Source organism: Saimiri boliviensis, chromosome 5, assembly GCF_048565385.1.
Source record: "Saimiri boliviensis isolate mSaiBol1 chromosome 5, mSaiBol1.pri, whole genome shotgun sequence".
Classification (NCBI taxonomy): domain Eukaryota; kingdom Metazoa; phylum Chordata; class Mammalia; order Primates; family Cebidae; genus Saimiri; species Saimiri boliviensis.
In genome coordinates this window covers 150,569,447-150,585,752 of record NC_133453.1, presented here as the reverse complement: position 1 = coordinate 150,585,752, position 16,306 = coordinate 150,569,447, and the positions used below count along the sequence as shown (strand labels likewise).

General features: G+C 37.5%; 1 protein-coding gene across 2 annotated transcripts in view; it reads right to left on the bottom strand.

Annotated features, from left to right (window-relative positions):
• GABRG3 (gamma-aminobutyric acid type A receptor subunit gamma3) overlaps positions 1-16,306 on the bottom strand; it is a 499,643-nt gene that overhangs the window by 20,766 nt on the left and 462,571 nt on the right. For both annotated transcript variants that reach the window (XR_012517919.1, XM_003943678.3), the window contains exon 7: positions 7,242-7,394. Coding sequence is in view for 1 of the 2 variants with exons in the window: in XM_003943678.3 (XP_003943727.1) it covers positions 7,242-7,394 (153 nt within the window). In the remaining variant the exon portion in view is untranslated. The remainder of the gene's footprint in view (positions 1-7,241; positions 7,395-16,306) is intronic.

Sequence of the window (16,306 nt, the reverse complement as noted above, 5' to 3'; positions counted from 1 at the left end):
GTGTGATCTTTAAGCCAAAAACAGTACCGTAGTTGTCTTTGTCTGCCTGTCCCCAAGCAGTGGCTGGCACATTTGAGGCATTTAAATGAATGCTTTCCATAGAATGAATCAATTATTTGGTAATACTCAATGTTGGTTTGACTTTGACCGTTTCATAGGCATGGGTCAGCACTGGAGTTTTAATCAAAGATTGTGGAAAACATCCAGAAAAGAGACACACATGAGGTGGACCGCTTAGAAGAGAAAACGTGAAAAAAGAAATGGAGAGCGTTGAACATAAGAATAAAATGAACAAGAGTGATTATCATGTGAAACAGCCTAAGACTGACTACCTTCTCGGTGAATGCCCCAAGAAATCAGGACCTGCCAGACCTCCTAGACAGGAGTGACCCCAGATTCATGGGCCCCAGAATCACAGGAACCTGAGTTTGAGCAGTCACCACCTCTGCAGCTCAGTGGGAAGATGGTAGAAAATATATCTGCATCGCGGTACTAGTCAGAGAACAGATGAGGGCACGTGACTTTCCGCCTCCGCTGCAGCATCCCAGCCCCTGTGCAGTCCCTCCCTGCACCTGCTCAAGGCAGTTCTGCCAGGGCCAGCTAGAGAATGAGTCACAAAGCATGGGGTGGACAGCTTGTTGGGGCGTAAAGAATATCACCTGAAAGTCCAAGCCCTCCACCTTGCTCTGGGCCTCTTCAACATTTGGGCATGAGGAATCACCATTTTTGAATCAGTTTCCTTAACTCGTGCCGTGAAAACAGAATGCCGGGCACTCTTTAATATAGGTGGTAAAATTTCATGTAGAAATGCTATGTAAGCTGGAAAAGTCTATACTGATGTCAGATGTAGTTTTATGAAAAAAGCTCTTTTTAAAAAATTTATTTTATTGTGTTTTTTTTTAAAGTTCCAGGGTACATGTGCAGGAGGTGCATGTTTGTTACATAGGTAAACGTGTGCCATGGTGGTTTGCTGCACCTATCAACCCGTCACCTAGGTATTAAGACCAGCATGCATTAGCTCTTTTTCCTAATGTTCTCTCCAGGGAATACTATGCAGCCATGAAAAAGAATGAGATTGTGTCCTTTGCGGGGACATGGATGAAGCTGAAAGCCATTATTCTCTTTTAATAAACATCAGATTCAACTTTTAAAAATGTGACCACATCATGTCTAAGAAGTTCAAAATCTTAGTTTCTATTTCAATAGAAATACAAACTGTTTGTGCCTGCACTTTCCACAGACTTTGTCCCTCAGCTGTCATGAATGGCCTCTATTCCAGCTGTAGACAGTGGCCATGTGCTTTATCCTCCCCACCCCCACCCCCACCCTGAAACTATACAGGGCTGAAGAAAAAGAAAAGCTTAGGCATTTGTATTAAGTACAGGGAATAGGAGACCCCAGATTCATGGGCCCCAGAATCACAGGAATCTGTATTTAACACAGAACAGAACCTGCTATCTGACTAGTACTGCGATGCAGATATTTTACCGTCTTCCCGCTAAGCTGCAGAGGTGGTGACTGCTCAAACTCAGATTCCTGTGATTCTGGGGCCCGTGAATCTGGCGTCACTAACTGCCCCGTCTCGGAACTCTGGCAGGTCCTGATTTTTTTACCTAGTTAAGAAGGGTACTGTGAGAAGATGCCTGCTGGCATGACTTCCTCTCTGGGGACAGCACAAGGGAGTTCAGGAAGGTTGTCTCAGCTGAGTCTGGTACATATAGGCTGCTTGGGAGGGTGATCTTGGCCTTACAGAATCCTGGAACACTTTCTTCTTGACCTTGGAGGGATGAGTAAATATAAATCCTGGCATCTTACTACAGTCAGAAGTAAATACCTTAATTTAAACACAATCTAAAATAACACTTTTTGGTATTAGCTTTTTTCTTTTTTCTTTTTTTTTCCCCACTCAGCACAATGCCTTGGCACATTTAAACTGCTGCTGCATCAATACTTTGTTCTTTCCTCCTGCTGAGCAGTATTTCACGGTTTGGGTGTTCCACCGTTTCTTCAGGCATCCGCTTGTTGAGGGATATTCTCATTGTTCCAGTTTTTGGTGATTACATGAATGTTCGTGTCAATGTAAAAATATCCTATTGCAAGTGACTTTCTTGGAGACGCATCATAGCTGGATCATGCTTTATTTTTTTAATCCTCTCTGCTAACTTCTGTTTTTTCACTGGTATATTCCAGCAATTTACATTGAATGTAATTATTAAAATTTAAAATATAACTATCCCATTTTATATTGTGTTTCCTGTTTGTTCTGTTTTAATACCTTGTTTTCTTTTCCCTGCCTTCCCATGAGTTATCTCAACATGTTTTAGAACTTGATTTTACTTTATCTACAGTGTTTCTGAGGGGCGTCACTCTCTGTAGCCTTTTTAGTGGTCCTCCAGTATTATAAATACATTATTTATCATATTTAGCATTTTACCAGTTTGAATGAAATGTAGAAACCTTATTGCCTTTTACTCTTCCTTGATTTTAATTATCTTAAATATTTCCTTGTATTAGTTTAATTATTACATAAAGCAGCGTTATTATTTTTTTGCTTCAACCATTATAAATAGTTTAGAAAATTCAAAGGACAAAGGAAAGTCCATTTTACTTGCCCATATTTTCACTTTTTGTATTTTTTTCTTCTTTATTGTTGTTAAAAAATTTCTTATCTTTTTCAATTTCAATAAATTCCTTTAGCCATTATTTTGGGGATATCTACTAGCGACAAATTCTCTTTGTTCTTCTCTGTCTGAGAATGGATTTCTCCTTTATTCTTACAAGATATTCTCATTGGGTATAGAATTCTGGGTTGACTATTTTTTCCATTGAGCATTTAAAAAATGCTGTGCCACTTCCTTTTTGCCTCCATGATTTGGATGAGAAATACATTGTCATTCAAGTTGTTTTTTCTTTATAGGCAAGGCAACATGTTTCTTTGCTACTCTTAATAATTTTTCTTTAGTTCTTAAGAGTTTCATTATGATGTGTCTTTACATAACGTTCTTTGGATTTAACATACTTGGGATTAATTCAGCTTCTTAGATCTCTAGATTTATGCCTTTTGGCAAATTTGAGTATTTTTAGCCATTGTTTCTTTGAATACTTTTTTTTATAGCCCCATTCTATTTCTCTTCTTCTGGAACTTCAATGACACAAATGTTGGATAATTTCCATAACCAACGTTTGTGTCAACATTCGGAGATATCCATAACCTCAGTTGATTATTATTTTTTCAGATATTTTGTCTCTGTTGCTCACATTGGTTAATTTTTGTTGTTCTCTCTCACAGGTCACTGATTCTTTCCTCTGTCTTCTCTTCTTTCATTAACTCCAGTGAGTTTTTCATTTTGGCATTGTATTTTTCAGTTCTAAAAATTCCACTGACAACTTCTTCATATCCTCTATTTCTTTGCAGAGCTTTTCTATTTTTTCATTTAGTTGAAGCATGTGTGCATTTGCTCACTGAAACATATTTATGACTGCTATTTTAAAATCCTAGTCAGATAATTCTAACAACTGTGTCATCTTGATATTGGAATTTTCATTTTTTGATATAATGAGTGATACTTTATTGTATCCTGGACATTTCTGGTATTATTTTATCAGGCTAAATTAATATTACATAGAAAATCTTTAGCCACACTTACAACATATTTAGAACAAAATCATTAATATAAAGATTAATAAATTAAATTAAAATTTCTGCATATCAGAATGCATACAAAGAGGAGAAAGATGCCATTCATCGGAAAAATATGTTTATTTTATACAATCAACAAATCTTCATTATGTTTCATATTATCTAATAACATGAAATATCTATTCAAGTATATTTTCATGTCAGAAATGTTTCAAAATGTTCCTCATCTAAGATTCACTTTCTGGTGTGAGAAATCTTTATCTAATCTAATAATATGATCCTAATATTTTTCTAGAAATTTAGCATTTCTAGCTTTACCATTTGAGTTATAATCCATTTTAAATAAATGTTTGTGTATGGCAGGAGGTGGTTATTGAAATTCACTTGTGTGATGTAATTCTTGATGCAGAGTTCTATAATATCTGATAGCTCAAAGACATTGATGCTGTCCTTCAGATCCTCCCATTCCTCACTGGCTTTTTGGTTGTTGACTGGTTTAATCACTTAAGTGGACAGATGTGCTTGTTTGTGGACACATATCAAACTGTGATTGATTTTAAAAAGTTATCCTCTTCTCAGCTTTTGTTTATTTTAATATGGAGCTCTCATACTAGTCACAGGCACATTTATAAATGTCTTATCTTTCTGCTGAATTCATCCTTTTATTATTATTATATATTCCTATTTATTTCTACTATGCTTCGCTATGCTTTTTATATTTTCATACTTTTTGAAGAGATTACGATAAGATTTCTTAACATATCTACTTAGAATTTTTTTGGTATCATTTCAGTTATTTTTGTACCACATAGGAACATAGTTCCATATGTCCCATAACCTCATTGCTATTTATGGCCTGCTTTTTCTTTCTTTTCTTTCTTTCTTTCTTTCTTTCTTTTTTTTTTTTTTCTGAAATGAAGTCTCACTCTGTTGCCCAGGCTGGAGTACAGTGGTGTGATCTCGGCTCGCTGCAACCTCCACCTTCTGGGTTCAAGTGATTCTTCTGCCTCAGGCTCCTGAGTAGCTGAGATTACAGGCACATGCCACCACGCCTGGCTAACTTTTTGTATTTTTAGTAGAGACAGGTTTAGCCAGGATGGTCTTGATCTCCTGGCTCGTAATCCACCCACCTCGGCCTCCCAAAGTGCTGCGATTACAGGCATGAGCCACCGTGCCTGGCTACTATTTTTTCTTATGTCATAAGTCCCATCTTGACATATTATTATTCTGACTTTAATTGAAAGAATAAAAATAGAACGCTAGTTTTTTTTTTTTTTTTAACATTGGCCACATACTTACCAGTTCTGATGTTTTTCATTACTTCTTATAAATCAATTTTTCTATTTATTATTTCCATTAACCCAATTAGCTTGTTTTAGAATTTTTACTATGGTTTTACATTTTCTGTGACAACACGGATTTTGTTTATCTAAAAAAAATCTTCATTCTGATGAAATTTTTGAAGTATATTTTCTCTGGATATAGAATTTCAGTATTTTAAAGACAGCAATTAATTATTCTCTGGTCTCCATTATTGCACATGAAGAATGAGTCAGTCATATTTTTGCTCCTCCATGTATGATGGGACATTTTTGTTTAGTTCAAGTATTCTCTCTTTTTTTTTTTTTTTTTTTTTTGATTGTCATCCTTTGGACTATGATGATTTCCTTTGTATTTCTCCTGTATCTCACTGAGCTGTCTGAATTTGTAGGGTGGTGTTTTTCACTGAAAAACACCATCCTACAAAGTAAAGAAAAAAATTTACAAATATTATAATTTCTTAACCACATTTTTTCAAAAATATTTGCCTCATTCTTTTTCTCTTTCTTATTCTAAGATTTTAACTAGAACCTCAGTTAAAGTCAGTTTTAGTTATGCTATACGTATTCATATGGTACTACAGATCACTTGGGCTTCATTCTTTTTAATCTTTTTATTCCTTTGTTTTTCAGATTAATTTCATCTGATAGTCTTCAATTTTATATAAACTTTGATTTCTGCCATCCTCAATCTGCTCTCAAGTCTAGTTAGTAAATTTTTCGATCAACATATTATACATTTCAGTATAGAATTTCTTTTTATATACTTTCTGTGATGAGATAACCTGTCTGTTCACTTATTAAAATCATATTGTCTTTTAAGCCCACAGATATTGTTACAATAGCTGTTGTTAAAGTCCATGCCTACTGAGTCAGCATTAGACTTCTCTTTGCTTTTTATTCCTCCATCTTTCCTTGTAATCATGAGTCACATTTTTCTACTTCTTAGAAATGTCTAATAAGTTCTTATTATAACCCCTTATAATGTAAGGAGTCTGCACTATATTATCTTTTTAAGACGCCCTTTGAATTCTTATGACATCTTTGAATTCTTATGATTCTAAAGGACATCTAGAGTACCCCCTTTATTTTTAGGCACAGACTTTCTGGTGTCCCAAGTAAACATCCTATTGTTAATAAAGTTCCTCAATTCTTTTGGCTATACATTTATCATGTGACTGCACTGTGAAATTCTAGCTTCTGTTTCTTCATCCCAGAACAACTATTCTCTCTAGAGTTTTCATAGTCTCAAGTTGTACACACATAGCTATACCTTATATCACTCTGAAGCTTATCTTTAGATGTCTTGTATACAATGACATCTAACATTTGGAACTATGAAGCCGTAAACCCAAGGGTTAGTCACTAAATCTGTGTTGATTTGCCTATAATTATATCATGTATTTTCTATAAGCATGCAAAACTAGAATAGGTAAAGGATCTCACAGGCTAATTAATCTTTTAGTATCTGGTCTACCCAGGTCCAGTGCGTTGTTCTTGAACAAAGAAAGAATAATAAAAAAAAAAAACAGAAAAACAATAATGTAAATACTAGAGATGTTGCAGAAATTCAAAACTGAGGAAGCTTCCTCTTTTCTAGAGGGATTTTCTGGGGGAAAACAATCTCTATATTTGGTCTTATATATTTACCTATCTTCGAAAAACCGAAACATTGGAAGTTAAGCAAAATTTCTGCCAGAAAGAAAATCTGACATAAAATATGCTGCACAGTTCAAAACTACTGAAACTTAGTGTTTTATTAAGACTTTGGAAACCAGAGAAAAATTCATGAAAAGACTGAGTTTCAGTGTGTGGCTCATAGCTGAAAAGAATGATCATTTTCTTGTTTGCTTGGAAAGTTGCTATATACAAGCAGAGCTTCAATTATTGATAAACTGCTTTACCAATATTATGTCTTCAGTCCTCAGAGGTGTGTGGCCAGTTCTGTTTTTGGAAATTAATGTCAGGGGACTTTTGAGTTGACAGGTTCTGGGATGCGCCTACGTTTTTGCGATCACGTCAGCCTGTGATACAGGATGCTGTCACATTTCATTTACTCTGAATCTCCTACCCCATCTTGATTTAAGCAGCATACACAGAATCTCATTGTGAGAAAGGACAACCTAACTTGGCTTCTTAAGAGAAAATTCTAAGCGCAGTTCAAGTAACCCTGAAATTAGATCATTCACATTTAAATAGCCTTTTAAATTGAAGGTATTTTTTTATGAATGCTTCTATATTAAAATTACACAAATTTATGGAAGAGGCTTTTGGAAACTTACCTAATGCTGTTCTTGCTGGTGTAGCATCTTTTTTGATCCAAAATGACACCCAGGATAAAACCACAGTCAGTATACAGGGAATATATGTCTGAATAGTGAAGTATCCCATTCTTCTACTCAATTCAAAATATATAGTCATGACAACATAATCACCTGGAATAAAATATTGTTGAAATTAAGAAAACTTTGATGAGTCAAAAATAGTTCAGAAAAATAATTTACCATTTATTTTGCTAAATGAATGACTTGGATAAAAATGCACAACTACAACAATATCAAATCAGGAAAAGGATCAAAACGCTGGTGTTTTGATCGTAACTCAATTTTCAGTGTCCATGGGTGTACAAGGCATTTTATAGGTCACAAAAATGAACATGTTCATGGACAGAGTGAAAAGACATGCAGATCTCTTCCATGACAGGCCATGGCTTGAGCTGTTATTGCTTGAGTCCTTCCATAGGTTGTATGATTAAATTCAAGAGCAACGGGTAAACTCAACCCTCAAAGAGACCCAGGGTCATTTTAAGGGATGCTTTTCTGATAACAACAAAGCTATTATGTCTTACATAAAGTTGTGTAACCATTTTATATTTTTGTTTATTTATATCATTAAGTTTTGCTTATCAACTCTGCACTTTGTTTTACCTAATGCCTGCATATTTATCTTATCCTTTTCTAACTCCAGGACTTAAGCTCTGCCAACCCAGAAATGGACATAAGTCATCATATACTGACATTCCATTCTCTTCTACCAAAGCAGAGCCACACCATCAAGAAGTTGGGAGCACTGCAGCTGTTACTAGAGATTCTCTAAGATCTCCTGGGGACTTCAAGGAGGGTGCATGCTTAACAACAGCACACGTTTTGTTCCCAAAGCATCTCCATTCATTTTTTGCCCAGGTCATCTCCTGTTGAGATTATCTTCTCATCCTCATCCTCCCCATTTCAATCCTCCACCCATTTAGCCCACTGGATTCAGCCGTCCAGGGCCTGAAATCCACCATGCCCAGAACTGAACTATCACCTTCCCCATCCCACTATCCTCTCTTCTTCCAGGTCTGTTTCTCGCCTGTTCAAGGAGAAAACCCAAAAGCCACCTTTGACTTCTTTTTCTTTTCTTCTCAATGGTTCTGTCTGATCCATTGCTCTCAAATCCTTTCCCCATCTAATCCAAGCTACTGTCTTCTGCTGCAGATCCACGCTTGTCTCCTAATGACCAGCTCTTTTTGGCTCTAACTAATTCTACCTACTGCCATCAAAAGGATCTTTCTAAAATGCAGGTATCATTTTAGCCTTCTCCTAATAATTCTTTACCAACATCTGCTGCTCTTGTACAACGGTGACATTTCTATATGGTCCACATCATTCTGCATTCAACACCCCTTGCCCTGTGCTACACTCCTGGCAACTGGTCCTCCTAGGCCCTCAGACTTGCCAGAACCCTTCCCACACTCCTCTGAATCCCTGCCCGTCTGCAAAGCATGCTCTTCTCTTTCCTTTCCCAGCATCGAGATAGTTCCTATTCACTCACTTCACTTAAAAATCACTTAGTTCCTCACAAAGTCTTCCCAGACATCTCCCATAAACTGTGATGGATTCGTTTCTATAATTACTGATGCAATATCTATCTTAAAATCAATAAACTGGTTGGGTTACAGAACATGCGTCTCTTGTTTACCAATGTTGGCTAACCGTAATAAATTAATTAATATTTGCTGAATGAAAAGACTATCACTGAAGTCCTCTCCCTCCCCCCACCCCATTTTGAGATAGAGTTTTGCTGTTGCAGCCAAGGCTGGGGTACAATGGTGTGATCTCAGCTCACTGAAACCTCTGCCTCCCAGGTTCAAGTGATTCTCCTGCCTCAGCCTCCCAAGTAGTTAGGATTACAGGTATGCGCCACCATGTCTAGGTAATTTTTAAAATTTTTAAATTTTTAGTAGAGACGGGTGTTCACCGTGTTGGTCAGGCTGGTCTTGAACTCCTGACCTCAGGTTATCCACCCACTTTGGCCTCCCAAAGTGCTGGGATTACTGGTGTGAGCACCGTGCCCAGCCTGAAGTCCCACTTTTAATTAAAAGATTGACAGGGAGATGGTATTAGGCTCAGATGAAAACTAGGCTTCTCAATAAATAAGAATTTTTTGCAGGATGAAATATTCTGTTGTAGCAATATTTAGAACTGTTGATAGAAACATCACCTTTGATACCATTTACCAAGACACATTTAAAATTTTAAACAAATTAGTGTTCGGCACAACGGAATTAGGATGATTAGCCTGAAGCAATAAAAGAGCACAAGTTTATACTTAAAAGTAATGTGAATGCTAAAAGGAGGCATGTTTGTGCCATTCTTAACAATACGTTCCTTAACCCAAGACATCAAGTTTCCTTATACAAGTTTTGCTTTTCCCCCAGTTTTCCTTCTATGCAATTACTTCTCCAATTCAAGTTTTCTGCATTCCATTGATTAGCAGTCACGCCACCGTTTATGGCCAGCACTGGTCGTCTGCAGGACCACCCGTTTCATTTGTGTTTTCATGTCTGTATGAATCTGTGTGTGTGTTTTGATTCCTACACATAAGCATACTGTCTCAATCAGCATAACTGTGGCAGACATACCCTAAAGTGACTCCAGTTAGTCCTGTAGCTGTATCATTCCCTCTTCATGAATGTGGGCAAAATCTGATTTGGTTTCACCCGTGGATCAACTCCCTTCATTTAATTTCTTTATATGGCAAAGATGAATAAATTTTTCAAATGTAATTAAGATCCAAAATCTGTTGACTTCAGGTTAATCAAAGAAAGATTATCCTGGGTGGCCGTGACTTAATCAGGTAAAAGATGTTAAAACAAAGACTGGGCCTTTCACAAAGAGACAGACTGTCTTCTGTTCTCTATAGCAGCAAATAATACTTTTGTCAACAACCTAAATTTGGAAAAGGATTCATCCCTCCCCAGTCAAGTCTCAGATCTCTCAGCAGAAACCCTACAAGCCAGAAGAGAGTGGGGGCCAATATTCAACATCCTTAAAGAAAAGACCTTTCAACCCAGGATCTCCTATCGAGCCAAACTAAGCTTCATAAGTGAAGGAAAAATAAAATCCTTTGTGAACAAGCAAGTACTCAGATATTTCATCACCACCAAACCTGCTCTACAAGAACTCCTGAAAGAGGCTCCACACATATAAAGGAACAACCAGTACCAGCCACTCCAAAAACATACCAAATGGTAAACAGCATCAACACAATCAGGAATCTGCATCAACTAACCAACAAAACAGCCAGGTAGCATCAAAATGACAGTATCAAGCTCACACATAACAATACTATCCCTAAATGTAAATGGGCTAAATGCCCCAATCAAAAGACACAGACTGGCAAATTGGATAAAAAGCCAAAACCCATCAGGGTGCTGTATCCAGGAAACCCATCTTACATGCAAGGATACACAAAGGCTCAAAATAAAGGGATGGAGGAAGATCTACCAAGCAAATGGAGAGTAAAAAAAGGCAGGAGTTGCAATTCTCATCTCTGATAAAATAGGCTTTAAAGCAGCAAAGATCAAAAGAGACAAAGAAGGACATTTCATAATGGTAAAAGGATCACTGCAACAAGAAGAGCTAACGATCCTAAATATATACACACCCAATACAGGAGCAGCCAGATACATAAGGCAAGTTCTTAATGACTTACAAAGAGACTTAGACTCCCACACAATAATAGTGGGAGACTTTAACACCCCATTGTTAATATTAGACAGATCAACCAGACAGAAAATAACAAGGACATCCAGGACCTGAACTCCGACCTGGAACAAGTAAACCTAATAGACATTTACAGAACTCTCCACCCCAAATCCACAGAATATACATTCTTCTCAGCACCACATCACACCTACTCTAAAATTGGGCCCATAATTGGCAATAAATCACTGCTCAGCAAATGCAAAAGAACGGAAATCATAAGAAACAGTCTCTCAGACCACAATGCAATCGAGTTAGAACTCAGAATGCAGAAACTAACTCAGAAACGCACAGCTTCATGGAAAACTGAACAACTTGCTCTTGAATGTTGACTGGATAAACAATGAAATGAAGGCAGAAATAAAGATGTTCTTCGAAACCAACGAGAATGAAGACACAACATACCAGAATCTCTGGGAGACATTTGAATCATTCTCCAGAGGAAAATATATAGCAATGAGTGCCCACATGAGAAGCAAGGAGAGATCTAAAATTGAAACCCTAGGATCAAAATTGAAAGAGCTAGAGGAGCAAGATCAAAAAAACTCAAAACCTAGCAGAAGACAAGGAATAACTAAGATCAGAGCAAAACTGAAGGAGATAGAGACACAAAAAAACCCTTCAAAAAAATCAATAAATCCAGGAGCTGGTTTTTTGAAAAGATCAACAAAATAGACAGACCACTAGCCAGATTAATAAAAAAGAAAAGAGAGGATAACCAAATTGATGCAATAAAAAATGATAAAGGGGATATCACCACAGATTCCACAGAAATCCAAACCATCATCAGAGATTATTACAAACAACTCTATGCATGTAAACTAGCAAACGTGGAAGAAATGGATAAATTCCTGGACACCTGCATCCTCCCAAGCCTAAACCAGGAAGAAGTTGAAACCCTGAATAGACCAATAACAAGGACTGAAGTTGAGGCAGCAATTAAGAGCCTGCCACCCAAAAAAAGTCCAGGTCTAGATGGGTTCACAGCCGAATTCTACCAGACATACAAAGAGGAGCTGGTACCATTCCTTCTGAAACTATTCCAGATGACCCAAAAAGAGGAAATCCTTCCCAAATCATTTTATGAGACCAACATCATCCTGATACCAAAACCTGGCAGAGACTCAACAAGAAAATAAAACTTCAGGCCAATATCCATGATGAACATAGTTGCAAAAATCTTCAATCAAATACTGGCAAGCCGATTGCAACAGCATATCAAAAAGCTCACCCACCATGATCAAGTAGGATTCATCCCGGGGATGCAAGGCTGGTTCAACATATGCAAGTCCATAAACATAATTCACCACATAAACAGAACCAAAGACAAAAACCACATGATTCTCTCGATGCAGAGAAGGCCTTTGACAAAATTCAACAGCCCTTTATGCTAAAAACCCTCAATAAACTAGGTATTGACAGAATGTATCTCAAAATAATAAAAGCCATTTATGACAAACCAACAGCCTATATCATACTGAATGGGCAAAAATCTCTGAAATCTGGCACTAGACAAGGATGCCCTCTCTCACCACTCCTATTCAATATAGTACTGGAAGTTCTAGCAAGAGCCATCAGGCAAGAAAAAGAAATAAAGGGTATTGAAATATGAAAGGAGGAAATCAAATTGTCTCTATTTGCAGATGACATGATTGTATATCTAGAAGACCCCATTGTCTCAGCCCAAAATCTCCTGAAACTAATAAGCAACTTCAGCAAAGTCTCAGGATACAAAATCAACGTGCAAAAATCACAAGCATTCCTATACACCAGTAACAGACTTAAAGAGAGCCAAATCAAGAACGAATTGCCATTTGCAATTGCTACAAAGAGAATAAAATACCTAGGAATACAACTAACAAGGAACGTAAAGGACCTCTTCAAGGAGATCTACAAACCGCTGCTCAACGAAATAAGAGACGGCACAAACAGATGGAGAAACATTCCATGTTCATGGTTAGGAAGAATCAACATCGTGAAAATGGCCATACTGCCCAAAGTAATTTACAGATTCAACGCTATTCCCATCAAGCTACCAATGACCTTCTTCACAGAACTGGAAAAAAACACCTTAAACTTTATATGGAACCAAAAGAGAGCCCGCATAGCCAAGTCAATTCTAAGCAAAAAGAACAAAGCAGGAGGCATCACACTACCAGACTTCAAACTATACTACAAGGCTACAGTAATCAAAACAGCAAGGTACTGGTACCAAAACAGAGCTAGAGACCAATGGAACAGAACAGAGGCCTTGGAGGAAACACAACATATCTACAACCATCTGATCTTTGACAAACCTGAAAAAAACAAGCAATGGGGAAAGGCCTCCCTGTTTAATAAATGGTGTTGGGAAAACTGGCTAGCCATGTGCAGAAAGCAGAAACTGGATGCTTTCCTGATACCTTACACTAAAATTAACTCCATATGGGTTAAAGACTTAAACATCAGACCTAACACCATAAAAACCCTAGAAGAAAATCGAGGCAAAAACATTCAGGACATAGGCGTAGGCAAGGACTTCATGGCTAAAACACCAAAAGCATTGGCAACAAAGCCAAAATAGACAAATGGGACCTAATCAAACTCCACAGCTTCTGCACGGCGAAAGAAACAGTCATTAGAATGAACCAGCAACCAACAGAATGGGAAAAAAATTTTGCAGTCTACCCATCTGACAAAGGGCTGATATCCAGAATTTATAAAGAACTAAAACAGATTTACAAGAAAAAAACAAACAAGCCCATTCAAAAGTGGGCGAAGGATATGAACAGACACTTTACAAAAGAAGACATACAGAAGGCCAACAAACATATGAAAAAATGTTCATCATCACTGGTCATTAGAGAAATGCAAATCAAAACCATACTGAGATACCACCTCACGCCAGTTAGAATGGCGATCATTAAAAAATCTGGAGACAACAGATACTGGAGAGGATGTGGAGAAATAGGAACACTTTTACACTGTTGGTGGGAGTGTAAATTAGTTCAACCATTGTGGAAGACAGTGTGGTGATTCCTCAATGACCTACAAACAGAAATCCCATTTGACCCAGCAATCCCATTACTGGGTATATATCCAAATGGTTATAAATCATTCTATTATAAGGACACATGCAACGAATGTTCATTGCAGCACTGTTTACAATAGCAAAGACCTGGAACCAACCCAAATGCCCATCGATGATAGACTGGATAGAGAAAATGTGGTACATATACACCATGGAATATTACGCAGCCATCAAAAACGAGTTCGTGTCCTTTGTAGGGACATGGATGAACCTGGAAACCATCATTCTCAGCAAACTGACACCAGAGCAGAAAATCAAACACTGCATGTTCTCACTCATATGCGGGTGTTGAACAATGAGAACACATGGACACAGGGAGGGGAGCACTACACACTGGGGTCCGTTGGGGGGAAATGGGGGAGGGACGGGGTGGGGAGGTGGGGAGAGATAGCATGGGGAGAAATGACAGATATAGGTGATGGGGAGGAAGGCAGCAAATCACACTGCCATGTGTGTACCTATGCAACACTCTTGCATGTTCTTCACATGTACCCCAAAACCTAAAATGCAATAAAAAAAATTAAAAAAAAATCAGAACAGAGAAAGCAAGAGTTGTGAAAAAATAACAAACTGTCTAATATATATATATAATTCGAATCCTAGAAGAAGTAGAGAAAAACGATATATTTGAAGAAATAATGGCTGAGAATTTTGTAAAATAAGGATAGACGCCAAAATACAAAACCAAGAAGCTCAAACATCAGCCAGATAAATACCAAACAATCAAAAGAAAACAAACAAATAACGAAAACCCCCACCTACATATATCATATTAAAAGTTGAAAACCAAATACAAAGGGAACATTTTGGAAGCAGCCAAGGGGGAAAAAAAAGATACATTTTTGTTTTGTGCTTCCCCCACCCAGAGGAAAAAAAGGGTAAGATTTACAGGGAACTTCTCCTCAGAAGTCATGCAAGAAAGAAGACAGTGGAATGAAATCTTTCAGTGTCTGAAAGAAAAAGTCGACCCACAATGAAACTCTGTTTCAAAAGTGAAACAGACATAGACACTTTCTCAGAAAAATAAAAAGTGAGGGAATTCACTGGTGGCAGATATAATCAAGAAATGGACAGAATCGGCAACCAACAGAATGGGAAAAAATTTCTGCAGTTTACCCATCTGACAAAGGGCTGATATCCAGAATTTACAAAGAGCTAAAACAGATTTACAAGAAAAAAGCAAACAAGCCCATTCAAAAGCGGGCAAAAGATATGAACAGACACTTTACAAAAGAAGACATACAGGAGGCCAACAAACATATGGAAAAATGCTCATCATCACTGGTCATCAGAGAAATGCAAATCAAAACCACATTGAGATACCATCTCACACCAGTTAGAATGGCGATCATTAAAAAATCTGGAGACAACAGATGCTGGAGAGGATGTGGAGAAATAGGAACACTTTTACACTGTTGGTGGGGGTGTAAATTAGTTCAACCATTGTGGAAGACAGTGTGGCGATTCCTCAAGGACCTAGAAATAGAAATCCCATTTGATCCAGCAATCCCATTACTGGGTACATATCCAAAGGGTTATAAATCATTCTACTATAAGGACACATACACACAAATGTTCACTGCAACACAGTTTACAAGAGCAAAGACCTGGAACCATCCCAAATGCCCATCGATGATAGACTGGACAGGGAAAATGTGGCACATATACACCATGGAATATTATGCAGCCATCAAAAACAATGAGTTCGTGTCCTTTGTAGGGACATGGATGAACCTGGAAACCATCATTCTCAGCAAACTGACACAAGAGAAGAGCAGAAAATCAAACACCGCATGTTTTCACTCATAGGCGGGTGTTGAACAATGAGAACACAGGGACACAGGGAGGGGAGCATCACACACTGGGGTCTGCTGGGGGGAAATAGTGGAGGGACAGTGCGGGGGGAGTTGGGGAGAGATAGCATGGGAAGAAATGCCAGATACAGGTGAGGGTGAGGAAGGCAGCAAATCACACTGCCATGTGTGTACCTATGCAACAATCTTGCATGTTCTGCACATGTACCCCAAAACCTAAAATGCAATAAAAAAATAAAATAAAATAAAATAAAAAAGAAATGGAAAGGAAGTTTTTCAGAGAGATGGAATATAATACATTCAGAAATTTGCACGTATGCAAAGAAATGAAAAGTGTTGGAGATGTAATAAATGGATGTATTTATCCTTTGGTAATGTTGACTTTAAAAGTTAACTGTTTAAAGCAAAAATATCCAATACATTTTATTTTTATATCA